This window comes from Leiobunum rupestre, chromosome 8, assembly GCF_980474605.1.
Source record: "Leiobunum rupestre chromosome 8, qqLeiRupe1.1.hap1, whole genome shotgun sequence".
Classification (NCBI taxonomy): Eukaryota; Metazoa; Arthropoda; class Arachnida; order Opiliones; family Sclerosomatidae; genus Leiobunum; species Leiobunum rupestre.
The window spans coordinates 31,566,261-31,579,436 of record NC_143391.1 but is presented as its reverse complement, the minus strand read 5'-3'; the positions used below and the strand labels follow the sequence as shown (position 1 = coordinate 31,579,436).

The window sequence follows — 13,176 nt, the reverse complement described above, 5'->3', positions numbered from 1 at the left end:
AGATATGAAATTTCCCAAAAGGAGACGTTGCACTACCCATTCGATTTGCCATGGCAACCGAAAATGGTTTTGACCACTTAAAACCAAAATAAGATTTTTTTCCTTTTTTTACCTAAAAACTGTTACAATTTTACCCCAAAAATGTTCCAATTTACCCAAACTTGAGAACATTTACCTAAATAAGGTCCAAATTACCCATTTCGTGATTTTAATTTTTTTTTTAAATTTTCGTAGCTAGGACCCTGTGAAACCGAGAAAATCCCATGCTTTTTTAAATGGGGATTTTTTGGTTTTAAGTGGTCAAAAACATTTTCGGTTGCCATGGCAAATCGAATGGGTAGTGCAACGTCTCCTTTTGGGAAATTTCATATCTCATATAAGTATACATTACACCCGACTTTGAACAAAATCGGCAATAAACACCTCGGGTACTCTCCTTGTAAAAACTATAATGAACTACCATTTGGGACGTCACATTTAAATTGCTAGACAAACTTTATCCGAAGTTCGTGATTTAAAATGATTATACAAATAAACATTGTCATATTTGTCTTTCGATAAATAAAGTATAAACTTTTGAATTAAGTTAAATATTTATTCTATACATGTATTTCTTATTAAATAAAGTATTTTTTCAAAGTAGTAAAAAAATTTGGTCTATAATGCCAAAATAAACAGTATAAATGGTGAGTTTTCAATCCCTGTGAAGGCTTTACAAACAAAAATTCCCAAAACGTTATGCTAATAATATTCAGCGCTTCGGGCGCTTTTGAAGCTTTCTTGGTGAGGTTGTAAAAATGTCATGTAGAAATATCATACGCGGGTCATATTGCCTACTTATTTTAATATTAAGATTGGGGTATACTTTATTTCCATATAAATAGGGAAATACAAAAACCAAATATTCCACCGACGTCAAACAGTCTATAAAAAAATAATACAAAATAATTCTGTAAACTCGCCTAATAAAATAAAGAATTCTCAAATAAAAAATGCAATTACGTATCGAAAATATTTTGACTATTTTTGGCCAACTAGCGCCTGTAGAAGTGTTAAACACGCAGTGCTTTGCTGCTCTAGGAGAAGACAACGTCGTAAAAACCGTTTCAATTCGATAGGAACGCTATAGTACGAGCATAAGGACATTTCGCGTTAGAACCCCGTTCGCTTTTGCTGGTATAATTGGCGACTCGAAACCCCCCGACTTCCTTTATGGTGTTATTTTTAAGAAAGTGATGATCACGTGCAATTATTTTCATTTAAATTTTAAAAGAATTTCGTCTGCATGAGCAAGGCCTAAAGATCTAGCTCTTCTTCATAGAGTGTCATTTTTAAAATGGTTATATTTTCTAGAATTATTTAATAATTTTAAGTAATTTATTCCTGAACAATATACTGAAAAGGTAAGATAAATTTTCTCACATTTTGGAATTTTGACCTGTATTGGTGGATCTTAAAATTCATTTTGCACGTAAAAATACGCCACCATGTTAGGGTATAAAAGCAGGTAAATAAGCCTGTTATACCGTACAATGTAAAGGTACTGTTACGCTCAAAAACTTAATTTTGAAATCGGTCAATTCTTTCTAGTTTTTTTTTTTCCTACTTTTCAAAACCCATAAATACCTCACGTGTATCTGATGTCTAAGCCACATGCTAATAAGACTAATATTTAAGTCCCTCGAGACTCTCACGCCTTTGATAAACTTCCACTAGTCTTTGGTTCGCCCCAGTATTTTGATATACGTGGCGCCATCTCGCGCTGAGACTTTACACGGCCTTAAATTCGTAGGCGAAATGTCCTTGTCTATGGTACTAGGATCTCGAAGATCTGACCTAGTAATTTACAACTCAGTTTATTAATTTCATCGGAGCATCGGCAAACGTATCGAAAGGAATAGATGTATATTGATTTTCTGAAAAAGAGTGAAAAACCCTTTTTACCTAAGGCAGACCGTAGCGCGGCGTATAAGCAAACACTAGCGTTGGTCTAATTTAAAAGCTGAAAAATTAAACATTTAGGTACGTTGTAGCCATCGCTTTTAAATTTCATCCATTAAAAGATGCGTAGGCTCCGCTTTTAATCTATTAGTAAGAGAGGTAACTTTCGAAATTTTTAGGAATCAGAGACTATATTAAATTTTTAAAGGCGAGCTTTTGGGGGAACAGGCCATGCGTGCACCCCAATTTCCTCGAAGCTGAAAGGGCGCGTTCATACAGGATCTGTTACGTACAAGAGAAGATGGAGTTGAAGTTCTTTCTCGGCCCGAATTTCATCAGGTAATTGGATAATGATAATTCTTGTAATATAAAAGACTATAATGAGACGGTAATTGTGGTCAAGTATTAGACAATAATTTACGGTGAGTTTTAGATGATAATTGCGAGCAAGCAATAGACGATAATTGCGAACAAATATTAGATAATAATTTACCGTGAGTTTTAGACGATAATTGCGAGCAAGCATTAAACTATAATTGCGAGCAAGCATTAAACTATAATTGCGAGCAAGCATTAAACTATAATTGCGAGCAAGCAATAGACTATAAATATTAGGGGAACTATAATAGACTTAAATATTAACGATATTAATTTAATTAACGTTAATATTAAATAAAGTAATAATTTAAACTCTACAAAAGAGGGACAACGATATGCCATGTCAGTGCCAAATAGCATCAGCACTTTTTGATACACCATAAACACAATGTTTTCCTGTATGAACATTCCCCATATCATAAATGAACTTATTTAACGATGCGGGCCTCCTTTGATATGTCTCGAGGACGGAGCGTAATCGGATCGCGACTGACTCTAATGTAGAACTATAGGCCCAGTTCGAAATAGGATCTTAACTTCTATTATTTAAAAGGAAAAAATAACAAACTGACTTACAATGAAGGAGATTGGCGCGAGTACGTGCGTCTAGAGAAATAGAAGGGATGTCAAGGATTTCCGGGCCGCCATAAAAGTCAGGGCATTTAGGGGGGGGAACGGCACGCCATAGAAAATTGTAATTCCATTAAAGACGGGACCCCGTTTCAAAAGGGTCAATCGATAGTTCACAATCGAGCTCTATATAGTTACATAAAGAAACTTTTCATCTCCAGCGCCATTACCGCCACTCTCCGGCGAAGTGGCCGACCGGCAAAAACTATTACTTAATTAGAGGAAAACTTTCGACCAGCCTCTCGTTCTTCTTGGCTTTCCCATTTTTTCCCAGAGCGTCCAATCTCATAGACGAACGACTAGTACTAAGTTCAAGTTTGAAAGAAACGCCCTTACAGGAGAGACCAAAAAAATCGATTAACTTCATGGTAACGTGTTTTTTTCTTGGTTCGTTCTTCTATGCTTAATGCGTGTAAACAATAGATTCCATGATCAAATTTCTACCATTTAATTTTACCCGCTGGATTAATTGTAATTGGATTACGTAATGAATTTTATTAGATAAATAGAGGTTTTCCTATAACGGGATAGACTTTGGTTCGGACATAATAACAGTAATTTTTATGTAAATTCTGTTCTATTTTGTCGTTCAAAAAAATTACACTTAACCAGAAATATGTATTGCTAAGATAAATGCTAATTGGAAATTGTTTTCCATTCAATTTATGTCTATTGAAATCTCAGTCAAAAGAAATAAATATTTTAAATTAGAATAATTAGCTTTATTAAGTATATTTATTTTCGCGTCCCAAATCTATGTTGTCATCTATGCTTTTAAATTGGCATTAAAATAATACCTCTACAAACTTTGCCCCTTCGGTGCCACTGTACGATATGGCAAATGAGAATACGTGTATTCGACTTTGAGTTCAAAAATAGATTTATCCGAAATCGCTTAACCCAAAATGTCTCCAGAAATTCCTTATATCTTACGTCTTAAACGCGAACAATTTAAATTTAATCACTAAAACCTTTCTTAAGTAGAAAAGACCTTTATTAAATCCTTGTTTTGTGTCTAAGCCATTTTAAACCACGAGTAGCACTCATTTTACAGGTAGATATTAAAGATTTACGTACAAATAGGAAATTATATCGAAATAGAGACACCTGCGTTTTGTTTCAGAAAACCTTTCAGATTCGAGTAGAATCTTTAACGACTCGTTTATTCAGGTGTGAATTTTCCGGAGGGGCGTGTCTAAAAGATTTTCAACCAAATTTCAGCGATAATTCTGACCAGACATCTATCATTGCAATATTTAAAAATAAATGTCTATTCAATGATTGGGGGTTTCGTTAAGCCAAGGCTGAGAAGATAAATCAATGATTTTAACATCATTTTTGTGCTCGTTAATTCAAAATTTAAAATTAAGTTTAGTTGGTCCGATATATACTATATATCTTATAAATATTAAATTTATTTTCTAGGGGGATCTTATCCTTAAGGGATATGATCAAATTTTGAATCTTGTTTATAGATTTTGCTTTGCGCCAAAACACGTTTCTAATCACTTCCTACATTTTAGGTAAAAAGTTGATAGCTAAAAATCTTTTCATTTAAAATCTCTATTTAGTCTAGTTTTTGGTAGAATTTGTTACGATGCATAATCACCGATTTTGATCAAATTCGGGTATAATGTACACCTCCATGTAACTTGAAAAACCTGCAAGGGAAAAGTTGCGACGGGCTTTCGTTTTGCCATGGCAAGCGAAAACGTTTTTGACATCATGATTTGGAATTTTTAACATTGAAAATAACATGGGAATCTGAAGGATTTTAAGGGTCCCCCAATTGACCAAACTGCATTTAAACTTGATTACATTTAATTTTTAAAATCAATTTAAATGTATTTTTAACGTTTTTGAAATTTTCAAAATTTTTCATTTCTTTAAAGGTTTCCCATGTTATTTTCAATGGGAAAAATTCCAAATCATGATGTCAAAAACGTTTTCGGTTGCCATGGCAAAACGAAAGCCCGTCGCAACTTTTCCCTTGCAGGTTTTTTAAGGTACATGGAGGTGTACACTATACCCGACTTTGAACAAAACCGGTGATTATCACCTCGGGTCGTCTCCTTGTGAGTAGTATATTATTGACATTGGTAGATGAATATTTCTCATATTTAGACACTGTACTGAGCTAAGCCTTGATTGAACCATAACAGTGAACATCAGCTCGGTGATAATTTTTCCTAATTGGCATACTTATTGTTATTATGTTACTTATGGTGGAACGCAGTTAGTTTCTGTGAAACAACAGTCCAAGCGTGGTGTGTTGGCATTGGGACAGAAAATGCTTTTCTATAAAAACTTCTGGAGCATTTCTTATTAAATTCAAATTTTAAAACTCCTAATAAAAGGGATTGTATCCTCAACTTTTACGGGAAATTAAATTGATTTTATTTAAATAGTCTAAAATTAAATGAATTACAAATTACCCAGGATCAAAATATCATCTGCGTAACGTTTAAAAAAATCAGCCGTAAACGGTTAATTAAGAAGGACTATATTTTCTAATTTACTAATATAATTATTTACCTTCCAAATACCTAAATATTTTTTAAATAAAAAATAACTATTTACTGTGAAAAACGTATTGGTATTTCGGACAAACTAAACTAAGACGAGTTTAAAATTTATTAGAACCGAGTTTGATCGTTTTAAGACTGCGAACATAATCTTGGTACTTATTTTTTCCTCCCAATTGGATAGTGAGAAAGTTGTCTAACTATTTCACTTTCTCCGAAGACGTTTCGCTAATTATATTCTCCGACGCGAATGGGTGAAATATTCGTGATACAAAACGCTCTCCTCCCTGCCGCCATCTTTCGGGAGATTGCGTACTAACGCGATCGAGACGAGGGAAGAATGCGTTTCCGGAAAATTCGATTTATCTTAATAACGGTGGCCTTTGGCGTTTTGGTCGGCGGCGAACTGCGGCCGACCGACCACTTAGAGCTAGGCGCGTTTCTGCTGGGATTCGTCCCGCGAGCTTATAATAAAGGATTGCCATTATCTCGATCTTTCCTAGCAATATAAAAGGGCCAATTTGTTGGCTTACGACTAAAGAGTTGGGACGCACCGTTTCAAACCTTACAATGGCTTTGTCTACTTTCGTCTTTCGAGAGAATCTCTCGCGGATAGCGCTATACGAATGTGTCTCGCGGTCGAGTTCCACTCCAGCTTGTAAAGAAGAGAGCGCACTTTCGTTCCGGATTAGGAACTTCAATCGTAAAACCGGATTAAGCGGCACTCTCGGAGCCCCCGGATAAGAGAGATCCAAGATCACGGAACTTCGATAATTACTTCTTTTTCGAGTACTCGCGGCTAAGTCTGGATTTATATCATTTCCTTGGATAAAATTGAATTTACTGGCAAATGGGCGTGTTTAAATTAAATCAGTTGAAGTCGTAGCGTAATTGAGTTGTCTATAAACTGAAAGGATGACTTAGACTCTGGAAATGTCCGTAAGTATTTTTATTTTTGGCCTAGTCTATCTACGATTCGTAGCGTAAATGCTTCTAAGTCGGCGATGTGAAAAGTACCCACTTGTTTCACGTCACTTTCAGTAATATGGAAATGTGTTTTGGCGTTAAACAACTTTAAACCGTTGTGAGGCTTGTACACTCTTAAAAAAAGGTTTTTTTAATGGTATATTAAGAGTGTAATATCTGTAAAAAAACACTCTTTAATGTTAAATTAAACGCCCTAAAGATATTTTTATTGTCCCAAATTAAAAACTTGAAAAGGTGTATAAAGGGTGTTATATTACCCCGTAAATTGAGTGATTTAACACCTGGTACGGTGTAGCTCCCTTAAGGCAGTAGTTTAGTACCCTAAAAGGAGTATTTTAACACTTTAAGGGGAGTATTTTAGTACCCTTACGGCAGTAGTTTAGAACCTTAAAGGGAGTAGTTAAAAACTTTAAAGGGAGTATTATTGAACCCTTAAGGGAGTATTATTGAACCCTTAAGGGAGTATTATAGAACCCTGAGGGGGGTAGTGTAACACCCTGAAGGGAGTCGTTTGGTACCCTAAAAGGAGTGGTCTTGTACCCTAGAGGGAGTAGATAATAACCCTGAAGGGAATAGTTTTATACCACAAACTGTTAACAAAGGAACCAAAACGGAGGACATAAGCACCCCAAACAGTGTAAATAAACACCGTAGCAGGAAAACTGCTTTTTAAGGTGTAGAATAACATCCTTTTTAAACCTGTTAAGGTGTTAAATATGGGACAAGAAAAAACCCTTAAAGGTTTGAAAATACACCCTTTTTTTAAGAGTGTAGCGCTCAATAATAACATTGTCTAAAAATAGGCTTCGTTGTAGACTTGTGAATAAAAAAAGGCTAAACATCCGACGTCAACACCAGTAACATTTATAGGCTTATACTGTTATTTCTAGAGTTCAGTCAGTAAGGTCAAAATGTTCTGATATTCCTCTGCACTATTTTTCTTAGTAATATTTAAATCGGAGGGAAAAGTAGGCCGGTCTGACACTTGGCTCATTTTATTTGTTAATGCGCGCCTTAGTATACGCAAAAATATCCAAAAATATCGCCAAATAATCTGAATATACGATCAAGAATTACCAAAATAGAAATCGTCATCAATCATTCGATAGAAGAATGTAAAAAAAAAGCCGCGACACTTGAAAAACTCTCCGCTCTAGCCTCGAGTAGGCGTCTTTCCAGCTAGACTTATCTGATTTCGCGCTCTAAATATAATTTTTACAGGTCACTTCGAAAAATAGTCGAGAGCTCACTCCCGCTCGCGCGAAAAAAAAAGCCCATTTTGGAGCTTAACGCGCGTTCAGTAGGCCCGAGGGAATCGAAATTACCGACGGCCCTCAACAAAAAATTTACAATAACGGCGCGATTTTATCTTATAATCTAATAAATTTACCAGGAAATCTTATCCGGGGTGCGCGCGTACGTATAAGAATATAAAAAACAGACGCGTGACTTTTCAAGGCGCACTCTTAAACAGATTGGAACGCCAAACTCCCCCACCCCCATAAATCTACACCCGTACTCTTTTCTCTATATTCTTCAGTTTATTCTCTTCGGTACAGCGATACCGGTACACGGGCGTACTGGTAGGGAATTCTGGCTGACATAAAGGGGAGGAGGAGGGTTCGCGTAAGCCTTGGTCTTGACAATAGGATCATATTGTCGATGTTTCCCTTCCCAGGGCGATAAAAATCAACGATTTATAGAGACAAATTCAGACTGAGTCATCTTCGAGAGAAAAATAAAGCGCGAATCCGGAGCAGTTCCCGGGAGACTCGAACTCGTCGAGGATTAAGGGAAACTCAAACTCCGTGAATTATTTATTCTCATCCCTACCGCTCTGTTTTTAACGGGATGGAGATGCAACTAGAATACGCGAGACCCGGCCTTTACCCCCAAATGATACTTCGCCCCTCCCCCGTCGCTTTTACCGTCGCTAATAACGTATTCCTTGTGAAGTCGCGGAAGTCGACTCTTATTAAAACCCAAAATTTCCTCTGGTCACCCGGCGCTTTCTCCATCTCGGTTCCGTAAAAGAGTTGAAAGGTGAGCGCAACTACGTGAGCCTGTCTTTCTCTCTGATGTTGTTATTTGAGCACTTAGCGTAGGAAGACTGACTTAAATATTACCCCTAATCAGACCGTTTTCAAAGACTAACGGAATAGCTAGGAAACCTTCTTATAAACGTTATAAAATATGTATTACAGTTACGCGTTTGGTTCTACCCGTTTTATAATGCTTATACTTTCTTGTTTCATCTTTTAATTCAAATTTTACTCCTTTTATCTTGTATTATTAAATATTTTTGAATTGTTTAAATGAATATCAGTTTCTTTTTGATAGTACCAGAAGATTATCGTATAATTTTTACGACAGAAGTTTTCATATAGGTGCGTGTTTCGAGATAATAAAATTATAAGTTAAAGGAGATAAATACTAATTTCGTAATAGATCCTTCAGATAATACTTAAATAGCACCAGATAAGCAAAATATAATTCAATTAGTATTAAATAATTATAATTCTTCTAAACCTTACAAAAAAAAGAGCCAACACAGGGTGTTTCAAAAGGTTATGTACAATTTTAAGGAGTTGTAGGGGGTGAGTTGAGAAGTATGCCTGTTTTTCCCCATTTTTCTACGATAAGTTAAAAGAGCGCCAGAGAGCTTCAAAGTGTGGCCTACTAGCCCCGGGAAGTATGATGCAACCAGCGCAAAACCAAGTAGCAGGGACTTTAAATACTGTTTAAGTTTACTTTTTAACGCTGGTTTACAAAGTCCTTTTTTACCTATCCCACGAACCCAAACCTTAATGTTCGCGTTTCCCTGCTGCTGTACAATTAAGTAATTCGAATCATGAAATGGATTTGCTACTATAAGGAAACGATGTATTATTCTTGTCGGGGAAATTACAAATAGGTCAACAAGTTTAATCCAGGAAACGTATTAAATTTAAGACGAGGACAGGTTGACCTACTTCATGTAAAAGAATAAAAATAAATTCGTGTTCAATTGAATTTCCCTTCCTAACTAAAATATGCAAACAGATATTTCTCTGTCGTTTGTTCTTTAAACAGAGAGGAGCGCGCGCACCAAGAATATCACGTAATTTAATTTATCTGGTAAAGAAATGGAGTTTCTCTTAATCGAAAGGCAACTTAAATATTAAGAGGGAGAGCCAGATAGGAAAAAGTTCCTCTTCGCAGCGTATTCATTCGGGTCCCTCTCTTTCTCGCGAGGATGAAAACACCCTTTCTTAGTTCTCGTGGCACGCAAAAGACCATTTCGGTTTCGCCCTTTCTAAGACAATAGCAGGGTTTCAGCCGAATCAGGACGATGAAACGCCTATTACAGAGCGTTGCCCTTATAACATTTTACGAAGTTTGAAAACGCGCCTGATATTGTTATCAAAATCACGTTCGTATTTTTTATGGCTTTGTCCAGATAATACTAAAGCTTTGTGTTACTCATGAAGGAAGTATAGCACTAAAAATTACATTTTTAAAGACTTTAGATATTTCCCGTTTAACAATTTAGCCTTTATTGTACTAACATCACGAAATTGGACGAACTTCAAAATATTTTTAGTATCGTTTGATATTTCCTAGATTTACAATTTTTGGATTTATATTTTCTCCCTTGCTTAAAAAACCAAACTATAAAAATTTCATCACGCATAAAGACCATTTAGAAATTAAACCTATATTTACTAGCATCAATCAACTTTGAAATGTAAACTATTACGAATTTAATTAAACAAGGGTGCAATAGAACTAACAACGAAAGTATAATATATACACTAAAATCCGATCAAATAGGATTCGTTGCCCTACATATTAAATAATTAAACTTAAAAAACTATCATTACTATCAATTTCAGACGGTACAGTATAGAAACCGTATAAAAACGAAATGAAGAAACGACAAAAGCAGATTTTCCGTTAAGTGAAAACCTTTTTTCTACATTCCGTCTTTTTCTAAAAGCGAGAAAGTGGAATCTTACACGACCTTTATAAGAAATAAAATGAATAAATTTGTACGAGATTATTTAAGTATATCGAAATCCGAGCTTTTTAACAGCACGCTAAGGACCAATTTCAGTCAGTCGCCACAGAAAAAAAATAGTAAAGTTAAAAAAACAAATAAAAATCTAAAAATAGACGAAGGGAAATTTCCTTACTCTGAATATGTAGAATAATCAGAAGAAGCGTCAGAAACTTGAGTGTGTTCGTGGAATTGGCGAAAGGCTTAAGAAAAGCCGCCAATGATTGATCGCGCATAACGGGTTTGAAATCGAGCGAACTTTCCCAATGCCGAAGAAATCCAGCCACTGATTTGCCACTTCTCGAAGAAACTTGACACATGTTAAGAAAGAAGGCCGATAACACTTCCCGGGAAATACTTTGAGTCCTTTCTCGCGTTAAATTATCTCGGCCAAAACATTAAAACTCGACGACGGTCTATGGACTAGATCCAAAAAGTCAAAGAGCCAACGACGTGGGGCCAGCGAGGCAGGGTCTTCGGTCGTCCGCCGGAGGAACAGGACCCACGAAGAGGCGCCTTTAAGAGCCGACGCGTTTTTGCGCTTCTGGATTCTCAGGAACTCCCTTTAAAGCAGCGGCGGGAGGCGGTGGCGGTGGCGGCGGCGACTCTCTCTCTCTCCGTTCACGCAGCGGCGAATAAAGGGTGGCCGCGGAGAGCGGGTGGTGTGACCCGAACGTTGATCATCGATTGCAAGGTCCATTTCTTCGCCAGGGCCAAGAGGTAAGCCACGTCATCGCTGCTGCCATCTATCTAGCGGTGGGCGTGCGTCGCGCTTTTCTTCCTGGGCTACACGCCGTCCCTGAGTAAAGGACCAGTCTCACCAGGCACGGCTGGCCTGAAATTACGCGCGGGAGCCGACCCAAAGAGAGAGAGAGTGTGTGCGCGCCCCGTTTTCCGGCCACGCGACGCAGCCAGCGAGAAAGCCTTATTATTACAGGTCTCATCTAATTTCTTGTCAGGCGCCACGCGAGAGGCGACAATTTTCGCTTTTTCCGACGGCGAGTTCGTGGCGAGCATTGATGAAAAACTTTTACCCTGAACTACGTTTTTTTTTAACTTCATACCCGCTCAGTTCCACTATCCACCACTGAAGCGTATGCTTGAGAAACGATAGTAGTTGAATTAGTAAACTATGTACCAGGGTTGTCAAAAACCCGGTAAAAACAGGTTTTTACCGGGACATGTGGGAAAAACTGGTAAAAACCGGAAAAAATTTAAAAAACTCTTTTCATGCTAAATTAATCATTGATATATCTATTAAGTGACTAATTTGGTCATTGCAAATAGGAGAGATGAAAAAAGGCCAGAAGAAAAGTGAATAGAATAGAAGAATATACTGCTTTTATTATTTATTTTTATGGAATTTTGCCACTAGAGGTGGAAAAAACCATGGAAGTACGATTTTCCACACGGTTTTAACAGGAAAACAATAGGTGGAAAAAACCGCAGAAAAATCTAGTTTTTTCCACCCTTGGCAAAATTGTGCCTACCCTGCTATGTACTGATAATATAGTTTTTAAATTTTTCGTCAGAACCCCGAAATCTAATTAACAAACCGGTTCTTGTGACCAGTGATTTACAGAACTACTGAACCTCGAAATCTAATTATCAAAGCGGTTCTTGTGACCAGTGATTTACAGAACTACTGAACCTCGAAATCTAATTATCAAAGCGGTTATTGGGACCAGTGATTTAACGCCAACAAAAACATTTATTTAATTAACTTTCTTGAGAACCAGTTATCAACGTGATTACAATTTAATTAAATTTATCCAACCTATTCAATAATATGGATGTAAGCCATTAGGCCAGCCTTATATTCACACATGATACTAAACGCATTATTTAACGTTTCAATTAAAAAATGAGGGAAATTATAGAAAAAAACTGGTAGATATTAAAGAACGAAATGTTCGAAGAATCGAAATGACAGTAGCGCCACCTTTGGTTGACATTGCTCATTAACGTTTGTAGGTGGTCGAAATTCGACAGCATTACAAAATACTTGAAATTCCTTTCAACACAAACTAACCTAATTTCATTCGGAGTGAAACCCGCTCGCGTATAGCGCGCCCGACTTGTTTCTCTCTCGATTGGTGTATAGATCTTCTAAGGGGTAAAATCGAAACGCCTATTTCAAGCAGAAGGCTGGCTCTTTTGGCCCGTTCCGAGTTTGTTTTTCTCCGGATGATCAATATGAAATGGGCCCGGCGTCGCGCGCAAAGTGTCGTCCCCCAGCCGAGCCTCTATCATATCGCCAAAGCGAAAGAAAAGCTCATTTTGCCGCGTTGTAAACATTCAAAAGGCATTAGCGCGCGCCCTTTCGCGGATGACCGTATATTAGGCTTAGTCGCGATGTTTCGCCAGTTTAGTGGCAAAATCGATCCGGCTCGGCGAATGGCTCTGGCGTAAGGGACTTTGCTTTTTAAGCGACTGAAGTGGCGCACCACGTCCTCGTTAATTCGTTTAAATCATTCAGCGCTAACAAGGAGACATCCCGAAGTGTAACCCACCGATTTTGTTCAAACTCGGGGGATTGGTAGACCTTCATGTATCATGAAAAATCGCAAAGGGAATTTATTCAATGGGCAACCGTTTTGCCATGGCAACGAAAAATGTTTTGACAACACAAAATATTAAATTATTCCATTGAAAATAACATGAGATTTTGACCTC

The 13,176-nt window shown here is 37.1% G+C and overlaps 1 protein-coding gene across 2 annotated transcripts in view; it reads right to left on the bottom strand.

Annotated features, from left to right (window-relative positions):
* LOC149933176 (uncharacterized) overlaps window positions 1-11,089 on the bottom strand; it is a 28,163-nt gene extending 17,074 nt beyond the window's left edge. For both annotated transcript variants that reach the window (XR_016472922.1, XM_090156329.1), the window contains exon 1: window positions 10,637-11,089. Coding sequence is in view for 1 of the 2 variants with exons in the window: in XM_090156329.1 (XP_090012455.1) it covers window positions 10,637-10,820 (184 nt within the window). In the remaining variant the exon portion in view is untranslated. The remainder of the gene's footprint in view (window positions 1-10,636) is intronic.
* Between the last annotated feature and the right edge of the window lie 2,087 nt (window positions 11,090-13,176).